The 22,949-nt window shown below is 42.3% G+C and overlaps 7 protein-coding genes across 7 annotated transcripts; 4 read left to right on the top strand and 3 right to left on the bottom strand.

Annotated features, from left to right (window-relative positions):
• Window positions 1–4,930: 4,930 nt before the first annotated feature.
• Window positions 4,931–6,962, top strand: Bfra_007249 (putative casein kinase i protein; the record flags this gene model as incomplete). The annotated part of the gene is made up of 4 exons (XM_037337623.1): window positions 4,931–4,942; window positions 5,245–5,806; window positions 5,864–6,353; window positions 6,484–6,962. 4 exons carry the CDS (start codon window positions 4,931–4,933, stop codon window positions 6,524–6,526), a joined length of 1,107 nt encoding a protein of 368 aa, XP_037187003.1. The 3' UTR covers window positions 6,527–6,962.
• Window positions 6,963–8,991: 2,029 nt separating this feature from the next.
• On the top strand, window positions 8,992–10,245 carry Bfra_007248 (putative ubiquinol-cytochrome-c reductase cytochrome c1 protein; the record flags this gene model as incomplete). The annotated part of the gene is given in 4 exon segments (XM_037337622.1): window positions 8,992–9,565; window positions 9,602–10,035; window positions 10,049–10,122; window positions 10,152–10,245. 4 exon segments carry the CDS (start codon window positions 8,992–8,994, stop codon window positions 10,243–10,245), a joined length of 1,176 nt encoding a protein of 391 aa, XP_037187002.1.
• A 2,918-nt stretch (window positions 10,246–13,163) lies between these two features.
• Window positions 13,164–14,330, top strand: Bfra_007247 (uncharacterized protein; the record flags this gene model as incomplete). The annotated part of the gene is made up of 3 exons (XM_037337621.1): window positions 13,164–13,390; window positions 13,448–13,584; window positions 13,651–14,330. 3 exons carry the CDS (start codon window positions 13,164–13,166, stop codon window positions 14,328–14,330), a joined length of 1,044 nt encoding a protein of 347 aa, XP_037187001.1.
• A 1,274-nt stretch (window positions 14,331–15,604) lies between these two features.
• Bfra_007246 (uncharacterized protein) lies at window positions 15,605–16,319 on the bottom strand (the record flags this gene model as incomplete). Its single annotated transcript, XM_037337620.1, has 2 exons — window positions 15,605–15,831; window positions 15,899–16,319. 2 exons carry the CDS (start codon window positions 16,317–16,319, stop codon window positions 15,605–15,607), a joined length of 648 nt encoding a protein of 215 aa, XP_037187000.1.
• Window positions 16,320–17,197: 878 nt separating this feature from the next.
• Bfra_007245 (putative 40s ribosomal protein s27 protein) lies at window positions 17,198–18,127 on the bottom strand (the record flags this gene model as incomplete). The annotated part of the gene is made up of 3 exons (XM_037337619.1): window positions 17,198–17,781; window positions 17,858–17,920; window positions 18,026–18,127. 3 exons carry the CDS (start codon window positions 18,125–18,127, stop codon window positions 17,599–17,601), a joined length of 348 nt encoding a protein of 115 aa, XP_037186999.1. The 3' UTR covers window positions 17,198–17,598.
• A 453-nt stretch (window positions 18,128–18,580) lies between these two features.
• Window positions 18,581–19,354, top strand: Bfra_007244 (putative phosducin family protein; the record flags this gene model as incomplete). The annotated part of the gene is made up of 1 exon (XM_037337618.1): window positions 18,581–19,354. One exon carries the CDS (start codon window positions 18,581–18,583, stop codon window positions 19,352–19,354), a length of 774 nt encoding a protein of 257 aa, XP_037186998.1.
• Window positions 19,355–20,236: 882 nt separating this feature from the next.
• Window positions 20,237–20,725, bottom strand: Bfra_007243 (uncharacterized protein; the record flags this gene model as incomplete). The annotated part of the gene is made up of 1 exon (XM_037337617.1): window positions 20,237–20,725. One exon carries the CDS (start codon window positions 20,723–20,725, stop codon window positions 20,237–20,239), a length of 489 nt encoding a protein of 162 aa, XP_037186997.1.
• Window positions 20,726–22,949: the final 2,224 nt, after the last annotated feature.

The raw sequence follows: 22,949 nt of genomic DNA, 5'->3' as shown, positions 1-22,949 counted from the left end.
TATCAATATCAATATCATACCAATATACTACAAATACCAGATCATTCAAGATTGATAAATAGATTATTGCTATATTGATTCATCACACCGTAATCCTATTTCCATCTACACTATCTGTTGATTGATTACCCAGTAAGCAGTCTCAACATTCTCGTACCGGTAGCTCTCGAAATATCTCCGGAGTCAGAAAGTAATCGATTCTGAGTAAGTGATCTTCTAGTTGATAGTCTCTAGTCTAGTCAAGTGTTGCATCTGCCGGTAGATCTATATATCTCTCTCTCTTTCCTTTTCTTAAAATAAAACGGAATGATCATCCCGGATGTGGAGAATGAAGATGTTCGAGGGAATTGCTAATTTGAGATTGTGTTGTAGATGGATAGGGTAGGTATGATAGGTATGATGTGTAGGGTGTGATGTGATATGTTGAATGGAGAATAAGTTTATTTATATTGATTGGGGTTTATTTATAAATGAGGGGGTTGAATCTTTCTTGGTCTTGGTCTTGGTCTTGGCTTGGGATCTTTTGTGATTGTACGATGTCTTGTGTGGTGAGGTTGATAGGGGGTGGGAGGGGTGATAAGAGGGATGTTGTAGGTAGGTAGGTAGGTAGGTAGAAGTGATGGATAAGGCATCATTGGCTGGGTGGATGGAAGGGTGGAAGGGTTATTAATGATGGATGGAGGGATAGAAGGGCGTAGGTATATATGATATGATGTGATATGTATGTATGTATGTATGTATGTATGTATGTATATATCCAAAAGACATTTAGCAAACCGTCACAAGTGGCAATCAACCAATCAATCAATCTAGCCTAGTCCTGCTACCTACTATCAATCTCAGTATCAGCCTACCTCAGCCCACCATATCAACCCGTTTTCCCGACCGACATATTGATCTTGTGATATGATGCACACACATACACATACAGATATAGATATGAGGAATATCATCTTCAGCTGTGAGGTTCATCTGTGAGGCAAACGAGTAGATAGGTGGTAAGAAGGCCTTTCTCTAGCACCAACCATCAAACCAAGAGATTCAGTCAGTCAGTCAGTCAGACGAAAGGAAGAGAGAAAGGAAAGAAGGCTGAGTAAACTTTTCGCTGATATTTCTCGGTGTATGAATTTGGAAAGGTGGAAATCTATCTACTACCTCTAGCTACCTATCTAAGTAGAGAATCTAAACGATATAATGAAAGATAACGGTATATGTATAAAAGAGTGGGAAGACGGAATGTAGAAGGAATTATATATATGATTTGTATACCTATCCAGTATATATGTATATTCATCTATTAAGTATGTATTTGTGTGGAATAGGTAGGTATTTAGATGTAGAGTTTTGGGTTGAGGTATATCGTGTGTATATCGTATGTATCTCATATAGAATTAGTCTTATATGTAGGTATTCAGATACCTAGATTAATCAACTCCTTTTAATATCTTCCGCTCTGAGTTTCTGTCCATGATGAGGCTTTTTTTTCAATTGATTGATTGATTGATTAATTGATGGTGTGGATTGCGTAATTCTTGATTCTCAATAATTGAATAGTAATAATAAATGTTTTACTCTTTTACGTAGCTACCTATACTATATTACTGAAATCGCTTTTACGGAGTCCGCTTTTTTACAGAAGACAAGGTAGGTAGGTCGTTGGATTTCGTTGCCCCTCTCTTAGGCATTCTTATAAATCGATTGGGCTTTGGTGGAGGGATGGATTGTGAAGATGAGAGGAGAAGGCTAGGTGAGAGGTTTTGGGTGGAGAAGCTGGGAATACTTAGAATAGAGGAAAGTAAAATGGATTTATTGATGGGTTTTAAGATTTGATTGGTTGAGCAGTGTTGGATTTGGATTGGGGTGTTTGTCTAGGTCGGTAGGGAGTCTTTGTTGATTGATATCTAGGCGGAGCGGAGGAGGGTATTCCTGGGTAGATTGATGGGAGCAGGAAGTATGTATGATTTGATGATGTGAATGATGATGTGAATGATGATGTGAATGATGATGTGAATGATGATGTGAATGATGATGTGAATGATAATGTGAATGGGTTAAAGGAGGTAAACGGATAATGAGATTAATAATCAGAGGACCGGTGTATTACATCCTATACATCCTATTGAGAACATGCACAGTACATGTTAAAGTAAAGATTACAATCAAATTTATACACACCAGGTAACTCAGGACCATCGACAAGTCCCGTATAATGAGATTGTGAGTGATAACCTGGGTAATTCATCCATCGGAGATTTGCAGAGTCGTAATATCATACTCTACGCATGATAGATACGGTAGATAACCTAGGTACTTTGCTGATCTGTGTGAGAGTCTGGTCTGAGTGAGGCTCCGTCCGTGGGGAGATCAATTGACAACACGGACGGTACTAGATTGGAGTGACTGGATGGTTTGGGTTAACCTTGTTGTGTATGGAGTATGGTGTATGGAGTTTGTATTGGGATTGATGGGATTGAATTGATGTATATGTATATATGTATATAATTATATATTTATATGTGTGTGTGTGTGTGTGTGTGGTGGGAACATAAGCATGTGTTTATTGTTTGCATATTTTTGGATGGTTTGGATGGATGTATGTCGCTTTTTATTGACTCTGATCTTTGATCTTTGGGTTGGATTGAGTTTGATCTTTATCGGAGTTTGAGAGTTTGAGAGTTTGATCTTGATCTTGATCTTGACCTTGGAGTTTAATCTTTGATCTTGACTTTGATCTTGAGCTTGGAATTTGAGGTTCGTTTGCTTGATGGATAAAGGAATACGGATCTAGGTAATATAAGAAAGGTAAGCTTGCTTGGTTTCTTTCTATTCCTTCTCCTGAGTGCTGAAAGCATATACTCCGTACTTATGTTAATAACTTACAACCTATCGTAGAGCGAAGCGAAGAAGCCTCCACGGCAGTGGCCCAGCGGAGCGTCATTGATCTAGATCTGGATGTTTACAATTGTGACTTTTCTGAATTGTATTTATGTACCGTGTGCTTGTATCCTCCTATATTCATATCCCCTTGCAATTTAACCCTTTTCATCATCCAGCACTTCACAGTTTCACCTACCACTCCATCACCAAGCCATTCACTTGCGTTGTCGTTGCATTGAAATTGACACTGCAAAAGTCAAGCATTGTTCCATTTCTGATACTTGGGTGGACTACCTCCATCCATCCAGGAAATATCTTTCAGCCTATCAGACACCGATGTCCAGGATGTTCTCGATGCTCGAAATACCGGTCACGGATCATTCCTTCAATAGGTTATGTGGCATAGATCTTTGACCCGAGAATGTCTTGGAGCTAAACTATTTATGGTATCAGGTGATGAGGGTTTTTTTGAGTGGAGGTGAGGGTGATTATGTAAGTTTGTTTGGGTTGGGCATGGGTGGGTTTGGGATGATTGTTTGGATGGGAAGCATGATAAGTGGTAGGTAGGTAGGAAGGTAGGAAGGTAGGAAGGTAGGAAGGTAGGAAGGTAAGGAGGAAGGCAAAGTAGAAAAATAAGAAATCAAGAAATCAAGAAAGCAAGAAAGCAAGAAAGCCAAAAGGCAAGAAAGCAAGAAAGTAAAAATGCCTCTTTCTCCTCTTTCCTCCCCTCTCCCCTCCCCTCTTTTATTACCCTAGGGAATCATCTCAGACCTACCTACGTACTGCCCAGCGTAAAGGCACAACAATGATTGAAGTGAAATTCATGGCAAGTGATACAATGGCGGAATCATCTTCAAGCGTACCTGTCCACAATGATGCTGAGATGGGAGAGAAAAAGAGAATTGAATGAAGTAATCAAGCAACGAAATGAGATGAGATGAATTTTCAATCTCTTTTTGAGTTATTATTCTGTTCATCACCGGTACTGTGATTTACATTGATTTACCTGTGAACACACATACTAAGAAGATGATAATAAATACGGTTGGTACCTTGAGTCCCTCTTATTAATCAACAAAGGCATTATTATTGTTGTTATTATTATTATTTTTTATTATTATTATTATTATTTTTATTATTTTTATTTTTATTCTTATTTTATTCACTTACTACCCAATCCATCCATATCATACGCCCTTCCGAGCCACCCAAACAAGGCCACGAATTCGTCCTACCATTTTAAAGTCTACTACTAATCCATTATCACTGTGTAGTTCGTACCTACCACCTGCTACTGCTGCTTTTATCACCATTATTACAGTCAGCAAACTTAAAACATCGAGACCCTTTCACCTTTTTTTACCTTTCACCACCGCCATCACCATTACGAGCACTACCACTTCAAAACCATTCAACTCCCTTCCGCCCTCCCTCCATTCTCCATCTTTCATCCTTTCGACCAGATTGGATCAAGATAATCGATTTCACGGTACGTACACTGATTTTCTTATCTGAGGGATATTGATTATGGGAATATCATGTCACAATCATGCAAATATCCTGATTCACGCGGAGGGGATCAATCGATAATTTTTCCATTTTCCATTTTCCACTTTCCAATTCCCAACCCGCCTGTTTCGTCTTCTACCTACCTACTCTACTCTACTGTACTCGCGTTAGCCGCTTCTTTCCTTCTTTCCTTCTTTCCTTCCAAATCTACCGTACCTACTCCTACTACTTCATCTTTCCCACATACACACACACACACACACACACACACCGCTTCCCCTACTTCCTCAACTACAAAAAACACACACACACACAACTCAACCCCACAACTAATCTGACACGACTTCTCTCTAGTGTCGATTCTTCCAAATCCTTTCTCGACTCTTTCAACCTTACCTCCCTCCCTCCTCCACCTTCTTCGAATCCATTAAAAGTCGACGGATCCTCATCATCAATTATCCATCAACCTCTTTCGATAAATTACATCCTCTTCGACTCTGGTATCGGAATTTCCGATACACTGAGTCCATAGTTCAACTTCAAGATGACTACTATGGTGGGTGCTAAGAAAACAAACCCTCTGGTTTATACTCCCATTTTCCAGCCCTTCATATACACATTCTTGTCTTTTCCTTCTTCTTCTTCTTCTTCTCCTTCTTCCTGCTCTTCTTCTTCAAATTCTAACGCTGCGGTTGGAAATTGAAAATGGAGCATGTTTGGAATCCCTCACCTTGGGATGTAAATATCACAGCCTTGTCTCAGTAGTGTGGCACATGCTCTTAGTCTTTGATCACTCCAATTAATGACGGTACTCATATCTTCATCTCTACACAATGCTAACCTCTCATCTCTCTCTAGGATCTTCGAGTGGGTAACAAATACCGCATTGGTCGTAAGATCGGGAGTGGTTCCTTCGGTGATATTTACCTTGGTACCAACATCATCTCGGGTGAAGAGATTGCTATCAAGCTTGAGTCGGTCAAGGCTAAGCACCCTCAACTCGAATATGAGGCTCGTGTCTACAAGTCCCTCGCTGGAGGCGTCGGTATTCCTTTCGTTCGCTGGTTCGGTACCGAATGTGATTACAATGCTATGGTTCTTGACCTTCTCGGACCCAGTTTGGAGGATCTCTTCAACTTCTGCAACCGCAAGTTCTCCTTGAAGACCGTCCTTCTTCTCGCTGATCAACTCATCTCCCGCATCGAATACATTCACGCCAAATCCTTCATCCATCGTGATATCAAGCCTGACAACTTCCTCATGGGTATTGGCAAGCGTGGTAACCAAGTCAATGTCATTGATTTCGGTTTGGCCAAGAAGTACCGAGACCCCAAGACTCACTTCCACATCCCATACCGTGAGAACAAGAACTTGACTGGTACTGCTCGTTATGCCTCCATCAACACTCATCTTGGTGTCGGTACGTACCCCACATTTTCCACCCCACTCTGCTCTCAATGCTAATCATTGATTCTAGAGCAATCCCGTCGTGATGACATGGAATCCTTGGGATATGTCATGCTCTACTTCTGTCGTGGTTCTCTCCCATGGCAAGGTCTGAAGGCTGCTACCAAGAAGCAGAAGTATGACCGTATCATGGAGAAGAAGATGACTACCCCTACCGAAGTCCTTTGCCGTGGATTCCCAAATGAGTTTGCCATCTACCTTAATTACACTCGTTCCCTCCGATTCGATGACAAGCCAGATTACTCTTACCTCCGCAAGATCTTCCGTGATCTTTTCGTTCGTGAAGGTTTCCAATATGACTATGTCTTCGACTGGACTGTCTACAAGTACCAAAAGAACGCTCAGCAACAACAAATCAAGTCACCAGATGGTGGTGATAAGACCGCCGCGGAGGGTCAAACCAGTGCTCAAGCAACTGCGGGAAACACTGCGGGTAGACAACGCAAGACTGTCACTCCAATTCAGCAGCAAGGACAAGCTCCAGAAGGAACCGGTCACTAGTAAGTCTACCCATGCTCTACTTGTCTCTTGCATAGAACTCTTTTGTTCTTCGCGTTTGGCTTCAATAGCGCTGGCCGCGAAGAGGACATTACGCTAATAGACGGCTGACGCTTTAGTTACTAAAATTAGCCTACGCTCTGCCGGTCCACCTCCACCAGGCAATGGTCTTTGAAATCCTGGAGTGAATGGTCTCATGTAGACGTTTTTTCTTTCTTTCGATGATGGACATTCGGCTACTTGAGACTGACTCAGTCCCACCAAATCAATATCGTTGACCATGCAAGACTTGTTTATTGACACACTCTTGAATTTGGCTCGATCTCCACTCCAACAAATATCTCTTTTATGGACCGCTTTCTTTTTTCTTTCATGGATCGATTACTGGCTTTCCTAATGGCTCGAGCACTTTGGTTTTCATCATGACACATGACTCACATTTGATTATTCCTTTGGGAATTATCATTTGATGAGCAGCGCGTCATTGGAACTCCAAAATAATCGAACGGCACGTCGATGGCATAATTTCCCTTTTTTTCGAAGTCGCACGACAATATCAAATCATCAGATTCTACACTTCGAAATATATCTTGTGTCATCTATCAAATCCGTCATGATCCCGAAACAAGCGAGTACAAGGGGCACATCAAGTCAAACATGCAACTCTTCAATTTATTGCTCTGCATTGGCAAAGCCCCCTGTTTTCCTGAGATATTTTGTTCCGATGGATTTTATTATTTTCTTTTCTTTATCGTTGCTTTTCATTGAATGATATTCGGAACTGTGTGTGGTAGAGGGGATGAGGATGATGTGGTAATGAGGGGGTGATTGGCACTCGACATGTCAATCTGAAGGGATGTTGCATTTCTTTGACAACGTATCTCCGGGGACAATTTTTGCAACAATCGAGATGAAATACTTTTTTCGAAGATCACCGGGGTGACCACACATGGGAATAGCAGCTTCTGGGGAGGTCTCTTTATTTGTTGATTGACGTTTCATTTTTACAAAGCTTAGTTGTGTTTCATGATGGATGGATGGGTAGCTGATGTTGAGAGCAAGACAAGGAGAAGTGAACTGATCTCAAGTTTAGAGATTGTTTAAAGCTCGCATACAAAGTTACTGGTCGAAGATTATCAAAGTGCCTATACATACACGCGCCTATACGTTGTGGAGGAACCGAACCTTGGTTGGGTACTTATACTTTGGTAGATACGTATCTTGCTATAGGTTATTAGAATAGTTGAATGAAACATGAAACCAACTAAATCAAAGTCTAGAGAATGTATTGATATGTGATTGTGATGTGGTGATTCTAGGATGTGACGTAAGGTTTTGGTCAAGGTTTTATGTATGAGAGGTTAGGTATGAGATGTATTATGTCAGAGGGTGTTCTTTTAGTCCGTGGTTTGAATTTGAGTTTGGTGCCAAGATGTGTAGTGTACAGGTAGGTGTATCAATTCCATTGATCTTGGAGCAATTTTCAAATTGAGAAGGGATCGGTCTGGATGTATATATATCATCGAGAGAGCTTACTCGCATAAAGAGGGAGAGGGAGAGGAAGGGTGGAGGTAATACGGGCGGGAGGGATGATAAGTTTCCTTTGTAGTGATTTTGATGGGTGGGTAGGTGGGTGGGTGGATATGCTGCATATTTCTTTTGGGGGTAGATTTGTCTTTTTTCTTTTTTTTTGTCTTTTTTGGTGTTTTTTGGTAGGTTTGGTGGTTTTGTTTGGAGGTTTCTTGTTTAGAGGTATGGATGGATGGATGGTATGGATGGATGGTATGGATGGGTGGTATGGATGGTATGAATGGGATGGAGGAAACAAAGGGAGGGGAAGTGGAGGTGGAGGTTTGAGAGTTCTGCTGCCTGTGGATGATAAGGGTGATATGGGGGTGATAGGGGTAGATGTACGTATGTATGTATTTCTTGATTATTTGGGATTCTGAAGATAGGGAATGGGTGATGTTGTGAGAGATGCAGTTGTGGATTTTGGGCTTAGATGAGAAGATGGAGAGAATGAGAGAGATAGGTGGATAGATAGATGGTTGTATTTTTGAATTCGAAGGGAATAATGCAGATCCTCTTATGAGAGATAGTGGAGTAGGGTGGCTACTCTATTCCTGTGGATGAAAGTTCATCCCTTCCTATCTCTTTAATGTACTTTGAGAAATGGTTTTATGTGTTATATTTGTGTGGTGTGTTCTTATTGCGTGCTTGGCTTGGCTTGTTATTATTACGTCGATATACAAATGGGATTATCATGGTTGGCATCGCGTCAGGAGCGGTGGTGCTCGTTGTCGCCGTCTTTTTTACAAGTTCACACTATGTCGTATTGTCAGCGCATCTCACAAGAGGTATGGATTTACCTCTCAATGTCGATGGTCGACATGCCTGTGCTCAAATCGAGGCACATTGAGTAAGTTCTGCTAGGTATTCACTGTCATTTCCCAACTCGGCTCACTTACTTTGATGAGAAATTGGTGGCAGGAGTGAATATCAAGCTCGCTGGTGCCTTGAAATTTTTACCTTCAAACGGGGTTTAAATCTTGCAAACAGGTCTTTGTCTTCTTCACTATCTCCTTCTCCACCTTCTCCTCCGTGAAACACGATGTTTCAGTTTACCTTGATGTTCTCAAGATGGGCTTCCCAGCGATTGAAGTTCCTCGACTCCATAGGGATCTATGGAGACACGAGGCGCACCTTCCCGTCTTTGTTCTCTGTCGCTCTCTTTTTGACAACTTGACTGGTCCTGGACGCATCAAATGTCAGCAAAAGCGTCAAAGAGCACATCGTTTTCAATCTTTCACAAAGGATTATCTTCATCCGAACGGTCATGGAACGGTCATCAATCGTGTGCAAGATGTAGCTGATTCTTTGTGGGAGAAGGGCCAGTTTCTACCAAACTCACCTCTCGATGATATTTTTCGAGCTTACACAGATCAGAAAACAAAAACCGAAAGCTTCAGAGCGTCGATTGGTTTGCCGCCGCTGGCTAGACTTCTCGACAAATACGCTTTACACTTGCCTGATGAGTACAGCCCATCCAGCAGATCGAGAAAATCGCGACTGCGAGAGAAATTACTCCATGCTGGCGTATCCAAGTCACAACACGTTCCTCGACATGTATCAAAACCGGATGATGACAGGTTACCAATCATGGAGAGTGGAGCGAGCAAATATTACAAAAGCCAAGCTTCTCTTCTGCTGCACAGTCAGTAGCTGTCAATTTGGATAGATTTAGGAATAGTATGTATCGTATTTCCTTCTATCAATCCTTCACGCAGTTGTATCTCTCTTCCGAGCCTAGCATCTAACATTGCATCTTCAGAAGTCATCGTGGAGAAACCAAGGCTGGGAGCGTATGAAAAGGATTACGACTGTACGTTACATTTTCCCATCAGATCTCAACATCCCATTCTTGTCACCATTCCGCAATTGCTAGAAGAAGCACTCTTCAGTCTCGCCGCCAGGTGTTTTCCAGAACATTTGGAAAGGAACAATTGGACACAGCTCGAAGCTGTCGAGTATACGTTGTGGGGCTCCATCTTGACTCAGTTTCGCCATGAGATTAGTGGCAAGCTAGAAAGTGGAAACACGTTTGATTGTATCTCTTATTTCTATCGGCGACTTACAGATGTGAGACATTTGGCAGTTCATAGGCGCGCAGGGGTTCCCATCGAAGTAAGTAGTACAGCTTGTCGTCTCGCAGGCTTTTCTGTCTGCTGCTTCGAATTGTGGGATCGCTCAACACAGAATGGCTAACATCCTGTACGTGATGATACATTGTATGTGCCAAGATGCTCGCGGCTCGGCGAGAGCGCTGGGAGATCATCCAAGAGCTACTTCACTGGGGGGGTGGGGGTTGCAGCAGGAAGTACTCTCATATGGTGAAGCATTCTAGGTTATCTTCTGTCCAACGTGTAGTTTCTCCTGTTGGGTCAAATTCATCGAGAACACGTTCGTGAAAGCTTACGCTTTTGCAATCCAGAATTGATGGCCGCGACTACAACTCGCCGATCGTCAATATCAAACTCATGTGGAAGAAATCCAAAGAAGCAGTTCAAGGTTCTGTGTTAGATTATCAGGAGATTGCCAATTTATACGACACTACATTTCCCTCTGTCATGCAAGTTTCACAAGAATAGATGCCAAACTTCACGTATGCTGCCATGGTTTGAGCTTCATTGGTGAAGTTGAGCAAGGAAAGTCATCAAGCGGAGAGGCGTCTTCTAAGCAAAAGTTTTCGCGGCAAACAGTAGTTTCGCACGGTAGTGATGATGAATCAGAGTCAGGCCTGAACTATACAGAGGGTGCCAAACTACATCTCAATACATTGCTCGAAAGTCCCGAGACAGAAACTGGAGGTCTGCAGGAAGGAAGGTGATTAATCTCACACAAGATGAGATCATTGACCTCACTGGGGATGATGGAGGGGATAAAAATCCAGATGGTTTTGGGTATAACAATTGAAGTGATAGATCAAGGGTTAAGATGAGGTGATGGACACTATGGAGACAATGTGACCGAATTGGTAGTTATAATCTGTGTTTGGATTCAGTTTCTCAGGATAAGCCTTTAAATTTATGCTACATGTGTAGAAATGACTCCAAAATTTCAAAAGTTGTCGATTTAAAGACTTACGACGTTTGTCTTCTCACCTTTTCAGACAACTTCATGCGCTGCCAGCTTCTCACTGCCCATATGTATCTCCAGTTTATAAGACATGCTAAATTTTTTAGTTTTCATCAATTATCTCAGTGTGCATACTACATCACCAACGAGATCACATGGTTAGAATCTCTTTCTCTTGTCCCCAGTGTGAACATTTGTAAAAAGTGATACATTATCGGTATTCACTTTACCATGTCTAGCCCATCCAAATAAGATTACCTATCCATAGAAACCCATCTATATCTTTCAATTCCATAATTACAGGACGACCTGAATAGTCTACAAAAATATGATCGAAAGAAAAAAATAGAAAAAAATAAACTCAAGAAACTAAAATCATCCACGTACTCGCAAGAGAGCAAGCTTCACCGATTCCAATCAACACCGGGTTAGGGAACTGTAACTGACAGAGTTGTACGCCAAGACCATTTGGCCACAACCCCTGAAAGCTGATATAGCTGCGTTTAATCAAAAATATATAGGATGGCTGCTGAAGCGAAATATCAAATGAGAATACCGTAGCGCTATAATAACACTGTGATCTCACACCAGATAGCATTAACCAACCATTCCATGGTAGTCTTTATGTGCTTGATGTGCCTACGTCTTTTCCTGATGAGGCGATTTCCGAAAGCCGATTTATGCTTCTGATAGTTGTCAGGTTACTTACCTAGGGTGACGGTCTGCTTTTGGTAAAGTTGTGATACATTCTACTATCCATCTTCGTGTTTCAATGTCATATTGCTTGAGAATGCTCTCTTTGGGAGAGAGTATCGAATTTTGGAACAACACAACAGATGTTTCTGAATTTCCCACCTTCGGATTTACTGATGATGCCCAGTCTGAATCTGTATTCTCAGACACGCCAGAAGCTTCTCGCAAATGTGAACTTTGCTGTTCCTCTATGGCTTGAGTTCTTCCCGAGTTGGATCATCAAATGGCAGTACAACAACGGTCACTGTTGACTCATCGAAGGATGTACTTATTTTTGCAACCACCTCGCCAGCTACAATAATTTACTTAGTCCCATCATAAAGTATCGTCTTTCCCATCCAGGCAGAATACTTTATCGACGCTCATTCAAGAAGTTACATTTGCATCACTTCAAACTCTTGACGCAGAAACTTACATTGCACGATTGTGTGTGAGATGACGTTGATACTCGAAGACGAATTGCTTCTTAATCAATATCCGGCAAATTATTCGAGATTGATGTACCGTCTCTACAGACTCAAAGCCCAGATCTTCCTTGACGTGTTCCAAAAAGACTGCGGAGGTTTCTCTCTCTGCATGAAAAAACGTTCATTCTATTTGCATTGCACTCGCGAGGATGGTGTGATCATCTAGGCTCCAATCTCGTCTACTTGGTATGTCTTGGTTCAAATGGGGCATCTTCGATCAAATGAATAGAATAGATCTGTATAAGAAGAATACATCTGCAGTTGAGACGCTTGCGTTTCACGTTGTACCATACTGCCCCCTCCATGCAGCTCAACATATTATCACGTGAACTACACCACGAGGAGTGCGGTTTCACCGGACCTTTTAAACCTATCTGTCAATTCCGTATTACATCTCTGAGTCATTTACTGATCCTTATATCATGTATTTAGTCCAACGTTAACTCAAATTGCACAATTAACCTTTTCGGGTCATTTTCTCCGCATCCATGAACCGAGTAATGGTATGTGGAACTCAACACTAATTATCTACCGATAGGTGTCGAGTGATCGAGATGATAGCCTATAAATGCCCAGAAATTATAATCGGTGAGTCAAAACGGCATCGCTGCTCCATGCACATGGCGTAATTTCTCATGCGTCTAGCCGTCTTGGCAGCATTAGCAAGGATGCATTACACCCCTTTGAGCCCGTTTGTCGCACTTTTCGACATTAGATACTGGGGATTGTCGTTCCTCTGCAGAGGAAGGAAAACGACTGGAAAATACAGGTTTGATGAGTCAAAACAATTAGTGTTTGTTTGTATTTACTCGCGCTCTCTTTTTTATCTGTTGCTGCAAGGGAAGAGACTATTTCTCGGGCCATGAAAAGTTTCTATCTCGATATCTGATCATTGGTCATCTACTTCTGCCGCACAAAGTAATCTCAGAAAAGACGAGTTCTATCGTAAATAGCGATATGAAAAAAGCGAACCCAAACGGTAATACGAGAGAAGCGAAGCGTGGAAGAAAGTGCACAAGAAGAGAACAGCTGCAGAGGAACTTGAGGTTCGGTGAGGGACCAAAGAATTTCAAGAAACGAATGAAAAGGAGGCCTGCAGTGGCTCGAAGTAATTTAAGGACCGTCACCCTCTGGAATGGTGTGACAGAGGAGGCCATAGAATCTGGTCCCGGTATAGGTCAGACGTATGCAAGGCTTTATGGTCTCACATGAGAAAAAAACTGATGGTGTTGTACTCGCAGACTCGATGGAAAGACGGAAGAAAAGGGGAAAGCGATTGCACGAGTCGAGGTTTCGGATCCGCCCAGCAAAGAGCCGGAACCTCCTCATGTGGCCAATGAGTATCCTTGGGAATGCGTCGAAGTTGTCATAGATGATGGTATGTAGCTTATCCCTCTGCTCTCATCCCACCACGGAGACTCTTAAACTGAAAATTCGCTCGCAGACTCAGAAGCGCCTCCTCCAATATCCATGTCTGAAGAATTAAATGTAAGAAAAAGGATCCTGACTGAAACGACAAAGTTAGAAGAATACGATATCGAAAAAATTACAATGTTCCACCAAATATTTTGCAATGCTTATAACGATGTCATCGATTACACCAATTATCTTTGGAAATTTCTCGAAGAGCAATCAGACTCCCTGGACTGGTTTGAGATGTATTGGGAAGACCTTGTCTCAACCAAGGATCTTTTTGAAGACGTTGATAAAGATCCGGAGACTCTGCTTTCGCCGGTGGTGATCATGAGGAGATTTCATCAATCTTTCACATTCCTTGGAGGTATCTGGAAAGCGATATTAGACCAGAATTGGGGAAACCTAGAGATTCCATTGCAAAGGATCGTGACGATGAGCAGTGTCCAATCTATCATGAAGTCAGTTGAGCCTCAATGTGATAATCATGATTTCGACAAAGCTGGCTGCCGTTATCCTGACGGGAAGCTCCAGTCTGCGAAGGATTTGTTTGCTGAAGATTTTCATTCAATCAAGAGGGTTCAACTATTTAAGATGGAACCGCCAGATAAAAAAAGCAGCTTGGTGGAAGAACGTGCATACATGTGGATCAAGAAGCTCACGGGATGCCCGTGTGGGACGTGGTGTGCAGGACCTTCACGAAGTTTATGACTGGAAAAGGACTGAACAGTGTGCGTGAATAATTTTTTGGTAAAAGATTATGGCTGTAGGAGACAGGTCTCCATTGTAAATGATACCCCAGACAACACATTGTATAATGACTGACTTCTTATCACTACGTGATCCACACCTTTGCATATCCGAATCGTACCTCTTGAATCACTTCGCGAGAGAATTCCTGAGCGATAGAAATCGCATCAATGATAAGGTTGACATCACAACACTTTACGTCACCTTACCTGGAGTGGCTTCAATTTATTGTTATGTATGTACAGTTCCTGAGATTCTCGCCATTTTCATAACCTCAAGCGGCAGAAGACCGGCGTAGAAACTCATCAATACACCAAGTTCGCTTACTCTTCAAAGACTTTAAGTGGGGAACAAAAAGTAAAAGAGCAAAAACATAGATAAATGAATTATTTTTCTGGAGCAAAACTCCCCGGACCCGAAGGTCCGGATCTACGCCCAATCGCTACGCCCAAAGATGCCGACTGTAGTCTGGGGCCGCTGCCCACGGGAATGGAAAGCCGCCGAAGCGACTTTGGTAATCACTACAACAGGGAAACTGTCAGACTGTCTGTCACCATCATTTATAGGTCTAGAATGTAGAGTTACTAAGCGATGAGGGGTCGCTGTCAGGAAGTGATCATCTCACAGGCTGTTTACGGTAACAGCAACGCCTATTTATAGTACCTGTTCACGCTGGAGATATGCAGTCTTTGGAGGTCCGAAACTATGACTTGACTTAATATTGTTTAACAGTGGTGCTTCATTTTGATAAATAGAATGAGAAGATTTTGATATGGAAAACGGTTTTAGCTTTTGAAAAGCTTCAGAAGATGTTGGAAGCGGAGTTTTGTTCTGCAGAACCAAGCGCTGACTACTCCCTCAGCCCAACTCCCAGGATCGAGACATAACCCATGCTAGCTCGCTAAATTAGAACCACCATTAGTATATTTCTCTCCAACTACGGCGGTTTTACGAGAGGTGGTCGAATTCACTTCTCTGGGTAGTGTTGTCTTGATATCAAAATTCGCCGTCAAGATGAATGCAATGAATATGACAAGACACTGACCTGCCTCGTGTTGGCCTCTAAGGCTGATAACTACCTCCGAACAGGCACATGACTCACGCAGCAAAGATTCACCTAGAACCTTTTTTATAGAACAAAATGCAAGAGAAATCAGGTATTGTCATTTTATTGAAGGCACAAATAAACAGGAATCTTGTATCAGCATTTGCAAGCGCACATTAACGACTACACACTAGTTCATCTCCATTTCATCGTCATCATTTCCCGCCGAGTCTGCGCCACCATTTTCTCCATCCAAAGTGGATGTATGTCCCCCAGCACACAAATACATTTTTTCCAACTCATTAGAGAGTTGAGATTCGTCACTGGTGATCTTCGATGTTTGACAGCGCTCACAGTTCGATCGAGTCCTCGTTGATACAGGTTCGAACTCCACCATTGCCACTATCCTCTTTTTCACTAGAACATAAATTTATCAGTAATTATTCATTGCAACATTCGCAGGCAGATCGACAATAGTACGCACATGAAGGAAGAGAAACAGAAGCCCTCGACTCGGCACTCTGTATCTGTTCTGCAGAGAGATGTGCAAAGCGTTTATTCATTGTCGAATTTGGTGAGAGACGACCAGTCCTAAACAAGAATTCGGCGGCTGCGATAATACTCTTCTTTTTCATTCGGTGCAGCTGCAATGAAACCTCTGGTTTGCTAATCAAGTGTTCGAAGAATTCTCGCCTTCTGTTGAAAATTTTCTTCTCGTTGCCGTGGAATGACCTTCTTGTTGCCTTCGCTGTTTGCGCAAAACCTTCTCTAAATGCCAGGAATACTGCGAGACGTTCTAGGTGGATATGATGATTGTCGTGTAAGATTGGAAGTTGAGATTGGATACCATCGTCCATGACAGTGTCGGTCGGGGTAGGATCATGAGATTCAATAATTTTTTCCATGATTTTCGCGGTGGACGGAATGAGATCTAGGAAAGGGCGCTGAGGATAAATAAAAGAAATAATGGTAAGAAGCTGTGCTGGAAGAAGTTCCTTTAAGCAAGCTTTGACTCCTTCGATGCAGTGAATACCTATCAAGGGTACATATCGCAATTTCACTGGATCGAAAGCTTTATAGATATTCACTCAAGGGGGGGCATGAGGGCAGAATCTTATTTTTTTTTTGGCAAAGTGTAGTGTTGATCCGCCAAACTGAGTCGCTTTGCCTAGCCATGTCGATGGCGGAAGATGAGATGAAATCCTATTTGATTCGTCGAGGGTCGTTGAGCAAAGATATACTTTCCACATTAGCCCATTACACTTACTCAACCATAATTGCCTTAACTTAGAAGGGAACAACCGAATGAAACTTGAAGGAATATAGTAGAATTGATTTGAGCTTCTGTTTTTCGTCCAAGGAAAGAATAGGCCAAGCCGAGAAAATCATCATCGATTGGATGACTTCACTGTATTGTCAACTTAGCGGGAAGAGACGTAACTCATACAGCAATTTCGACGTGGAGAATCCTTCCTAAAAGTCATAAGTAGCGACATGCTGAAATGTGTGTATTGGGAGTAAGCTGCCTTTCCAGGTTGCATGGAGTCGCTGAAACTATCCGGTGTTTAAGAGTTCACAATCTTGATATATCACTTCAACATATAAAAAGAAAGAATCCGGAAAATGGCCAGGCAAGTCAGAAAAAGGTTTATCTGGACAGACGCGCTTGCGAACTATCCATCACAACAAAGTAAATCGGTAGTCATACACTATTCACGGAATGGGCATTGAAAAGGGAATGTGGAATCATCGTTGATTGATATAGCACAAGCTCCATGTCCATTGAGAATATGTCGAGGCCCTCAAGAGACAATCCAAGTTCTCGCAACTCCAGGTCGTTCTATCATCGTGAATATTCGTAGAATCGTCATTTCCTGCCGTTCATATCCACCAATGGAGGTATTTACGTTCGCGATCAATCATATCACAAACGACTCGTACACACGAAAATAAATCAAATTTTATGAGGGAATCGTTTTTGATTTGATGCAAGATATCCGGATTTTCCCAAACGCCCCTCTGCTGCTTGTTGCATCGATCTTTCGCAAGGAATTTTGGGTGAGGTCCATCTTCTATCCATCAAATTGCGTATCGAAAACTAGAGCCATGTCTAAACCCTCATTGAGCCATTGCCATTAACCGAAAAGACGAAGCCAAAAGAAAAGTAGCAAGAATATATCTGATCTACTTTCTTCTGAAAGAGCAGCCCTCAGTCAAACGAGCCTTACCACCTGTTGGTTGGCAGAGAACAGTTGAGCATCCAGCGCAGATGACAACGGTTTGGGCGTGGCTGAAGACAGTGGTGATGGTGAAGCATCCTGGGCACTTAACATCCATGAAGAAGGATCTTGGGGCTGGGACAAGTTGCTAGAGTGGCAAAAAATATTAGCTTCTGCCAATTCTGAACCGAGTCGAAGATTTAGTGAAAGGTGTTGTCGCATACCTTGAGCTTGTGCTTGCGTGCCTCAGCAGCTGGGGATGGGTTGAGGAGATCGATTGCGAGAACCTAGGTGGCAAATTCTGATTAGCCATTGACCTCATCCAATATCAACCATCAAATTCCATCATCAATGCATCCATTCCAGCAATTCGAGCCAATCCAAAGGCGAACAAATAACATTTTCCAATCCATTTCAAGCTTGTTCTCCTCCTCGTGATTGTCGTGTGAATGTCGTGTGCCATTATACAATTCCACCTCATGCCTTCGAACCATAATCGATGCGTTGATGTGGGGATAATTGATTGAGTGATTCCTTACCATCTTGACGTATTTTGATCGAAATTGTTATTCGGATATTGGACTGACGGGTCTTTGTCGAAGTCTCGAGTTTTTTGGACGTAGAGGGCGAAGGTCAGTCTATTGTCGATGGGTCGAACTGGTAAGTATCAAGAGCGGAGAAAAATGAACCAATTCTAAAAACCCTAGAGTGTGCCAGATTTTTAACCGAGATCGATCACGTGAAGACGAAATTCGACCGGTAAAAATAGCTCGTGCTTTTAAGTGGATCGGCTTTTGGGTCATCTTTGCTCCGACTACCCCTCCAATTGCTCAGAGCTAGCCCAGGCTGCAGATTGTGGATTCCACATACAATTGTCTTGGAGCAAATTTAGGTTAAGTATCATCATAATACAATAATTCCTCAAATCAGCCTCAACCTTCACAATCATGGCAGCTCCTATGGATCAGAGAATCAATGTTCCTATAGATGATCCAAATGCCGATACAGAATGGAATGATATTTTGCGAGCCAAGGGTATCATTCCCGAGAAACCTCCTTCCCCCACGCCCCTTATCGAGGAGGCCATTCTCGAGGGACGTCGTCTTGCGCACGAAAACCGACTTGAAGGAAAGGATCTCGATGAGCTAGACGCTCTTGAAGATGAAGAAGATGATGCCTTTCTCGAACAATATAAAAAACAACGAATGGCAGAATTGTCATCTATATCAAAGAAAGCCAAACACGGCGCAGTATACCCTTTATCGAAGCCTGATTATCAGAGAGAGGTTACAGATGCAAGTCAAGACTCGCCAGTATTGGTCAATCTCACGAGTGGATTGGGAACGAATGTGGAAAGTAGGGTCTTGACTGAGTTGTGGAGAAGAGCAGCTGTTGAGTTTGGGGAGGTCAAGTTCTGCGAGATGAGGGGTGACATGGCTATTGAAGGTTATCCCGACAGAAACTGCCCTACAATACTGGTGTACAACAAAGGAGATATTGTGAAACAAGTGGTTACATTAATGACTATGGGAGGTGTGCGAGTAGGAATGGCGGAGATCGATAAGCTGTTGATTGAAATTGGAGCTATCAAGGATAATGACATGAGAGTTACGAAGCGGAGACGTGATGCAGAGGATGAAGAAGAAGAGCGTCAAGAGAAGGGCGGTATTCGAGGTTCGAAGCTGCCCAATGTTGAGAGTGATGATGACGAAGACTGGTAAAAGGAGATCTGGGATCACATTGCATAGCATTTGGAGTTTTGGTGCATATAGGAAGACAAAAGATGAGATCTTGTCCTTATTTACCGCAATTCACACGCGAATCCTCATTTGAAGGTCCACAAATATGATGGGTCAATTCTCCGAGTGCAGTAACATGCCTTTCTATTTGTCTAATTACTTCCAATGGTGATTCTCCAACTTAAGAGTCATCGCATGCGTTGTGTTTCTCTGTTGAATGTACTCGCAAGTTTGTCCAGTGCTATTCTTTCAAGCTACCATTCAAGGAATCCGGCCAATAACCATCAACTAGGTTCGCATCTACACGAAAAACACTCTTAATAGGTCGTAGTTCTTCACGGGCGACTGGAACCTCGCAATCTCTCGTCGAATGATTTCTGAGTCCCGCATCTTTGGCTTAGGAAGTATGCTTGAGAATTCGCAGATGTAACGTCTCAAAGCTCGAAAGGAGCTCCGCCCTGACATACTTCCAGTAGGGCACCTACAATGGGTAGGTATTCTTAGAGGCATTTCTGGTTGAAAAGACGGCTGGAGATTAATCTTCTAATCATTACTCAGTACTCGCACTCTCGAAACCATGCTCTTGAATGTCTCTTCTCTGGCCTTCAATTTTACTCATCCATTTTGCAGGCCTCTGGAGTAAACACTTCAGCGATGACTTTCCTGTCTCCCCCTCAGCGTGTGCACTGATATGACACGCCTATACTCAATAGTAGGCTGGCTGGTAATCGAGGTGCTTCTCACATGATCAATGCTCGTCATGTTGGAAGCATGCTTTCTGTCAGGGAATGATTTCCAGAAGCTATCGTTTCGAAGATGCCTGGGTTCGTCACACACTGCTCCAATCTCCTTATAACCAATTTCTCAGCTCACAGAAGTGGTTATTTTTCTTTGCTTCAAAATAGCATCATCCCATTCCTCCGGAAACACTCCTCGAAATGATCCATCAAGCTGCTTCAACCACCGGTACTCCACACCTTTATAGAGCTTTATTCCACCATGTTGAAACCCAAACTCATTCTTCGAGACCGGCGTAATCCTTGCCGAATCAAACGTTCGAATCACGTTGAATGAATGATATTTGGTTCCAAGATTTTCGCTTTCAATTTCAACACATCCACTTTCGACCCGTGCAATGGCACTTTCGGGATTACAGTCTTGCGAGGAATAAAAAACAACCACTGTGTTATCATCTGATGTGCCAGTATTCATGACGAATACCGAATTGGCTGTTTTGGAGAAGCGTGCCTGGCATCCTCTATTTGTTGATCCGCTCCATGACCGCAGAGTTTCTTTACTGGCGCATCTAGACTCGGCATTGAATTGTATCCAATAAGCGGATGCGGATGCCATGAGAGAAAGCAACACAGAAATATAAATTTGATACAACATGTTGGATAACCTTACCAACCGTAAAGAACGATGAAAATATGAAAAACAACATATGATTCTTCGTGTTCGTTCCGGCCTCTATTATGAAGAATGAACCTGCGTTAATAAGCTTCACTGCGCCATGCCAAGGTCAGCAAATGGGAGAGGTTTGTAGTCAGCACTATTTCTATTCTATGCGCGCGTGATTAACTTTCGTTATTACCTACAAGTTATATTGAATGAGTAACATGAAATTACGTTTCTGTAATATTGTGGGAGACACAGCATAATCTGGGGTCAGCACTTCGTCCTTTTGAAGAGATGGTACATCGTGAGAAGTCATCAATTGGATAAGTGGCATGATGATACATTTCGTGAAACACGAAGTTCTTGAAGAAAATGATGTTAATCCTTGCCCTTGTAGATAGATGGCTGGAATCCTACAGGATGAGAGTGGAGATGGCTGTAAGTTTGGGGCTTGGCGCATGGTATCAAGGATTGTGATTGAAGCACCTCCCGGTGAGCCATGGTTTGGATGTTAGATTCGCGAGGTGAAAATCTGTGCTTTGACGAAGAGGTCTATAGGATAAGTGGTAGAATATTGCCAGCGAATATCACAATCTCAATTAACATCCAAAGGTTCTCAAATACAATGTAACGATGCCAGATTGGATTGGTTTGATGTGTATCGACATCTTCCAGGTAGTCCTGAAAAAGAACTCAAAGGTATTACTTTCCTGGTGAGTCCTCAATCGCTATCGCTTTTGACTCAAAAATTCAAAACGAACTATGTCAGTTACACTCGTTACTCTCTCTGGGATATCTTTCTCTGTTGTCGGTCATTTCTATCACTTTAAAATGAAAACAGTAAGATGAGTACAATTTGTCAACATCAACGCTCCTAGTATTGAGGGACTATTTCAAACCACATATCACATTCCCCCCCCTCGCCAGATTTACAAATACAAAAGATTGTCAACCCTATCCTACCATTTCATCAATTTTTCTCCCTAAGAAAAGTAAACTAACTCTCGAAATTCGCAACATGAGAGATTGAAAACTCGATAACAAAATCCACTACCGAACTATAAATGATTCGTAGTCGGCAAGGTCGAAACCTCCTTTCTTTTCGCCAATCTCTTCTTTAATGACTTCCATGCATGCAGTATAGTAGACCAAAACAGAGCCAAGCAAAAGTACCAATAGTGTCAGCACGACTATAATAAACCCGTTCATCTCACTGTTGTTATGTTAGTATTGTATTGGATTTTGACTTGAAATTGTGGGAGGATATACTTGAAATTGATAACACGATACTAAATTGTTGATATCGGGTGTGATTCCAATCGCTTTCAAGTGATTAAAGAGGTAGATATTGTTGATGAGATTGATTCGAGAAAGGTCTTAACGTCGTAATCAGCGGAGAGACTTGAGAAGACTCGTAGCGAACAATGTCTAGATGCCTTGATTCTGAACTCTGGCAACCGTGGAATCCGATGTCTGTCATAGTGAGCAAGAAGAGCTAGAAGAACTATAAAGAATTCCATGTTGATCTTCGAGCTCAAGAATGTTGATCAGATAACGAGGAAAGCCGGGGTGAGTATTGGTGAGTACTGTAAGTTCTATGTGTGGTATTTATGTGAACTCCAGATTAGAACTTTAAGAAATTTAAAGAAGCTGGAGTCAGAGGTAACATTCTATTGTTAGTTCTTCGATGACTTCTTGTCGAGTCAAGAATTGTCTATATCGGGAACGAATTCAGTCATACTTGTGACTTGTGACTCGAAACTCACCACCATTGCTCGACCCAATCCACTTAAATAGCAATCAAGATGGATAGCGACTTAGAAATATGACAATGCAATTTAGCATATCGGTCCTCACTCACATGTGTCTTGCAATAGTCCCATTCCAGCATGAATAAATACATAATGATTTTATCCTGATAAGTTCAACGCCTTTGGTATGCAGAACTATTCTTCAGCTGCAGATAATAAACCCCTCCAACACTGGTATCAAGAGTACAAAAGCCTAGTAATTACCAAACTACCCGAAATCTTGTAATTGATAATAACTAGCTCCAATGGGACAAATAATTCGTGCTCGCCTAGGTCTGACTTTACTGGTTTCCTACACAATGCAAGCTAGAAACAAAAAGACCTCCAGCTTCGTCAACATTCATCCTCGGAACTTGCTCTCGCGCCCT

Source organism: Botrytis fragariae (assembly GCF_013461495.1).
Source record: "Botrytis fragariae strain BVB16 chromosome Unknown tig00000795, whole genome shotgun sequence".
Classification (NCBI taxonomy): domain Eukaryota; kingdom Fungi; phylum Ascomycota; class Leotiomycetes; order Helotiales; family Sclerotiniaceae; genus Botrytis; species Botrytis fragariae.
The sequence above is the reverse complement of the archived record's forward strand: the minus strand, read 5'-3'. Positions and strand labels throughout refer to the sequence as shown.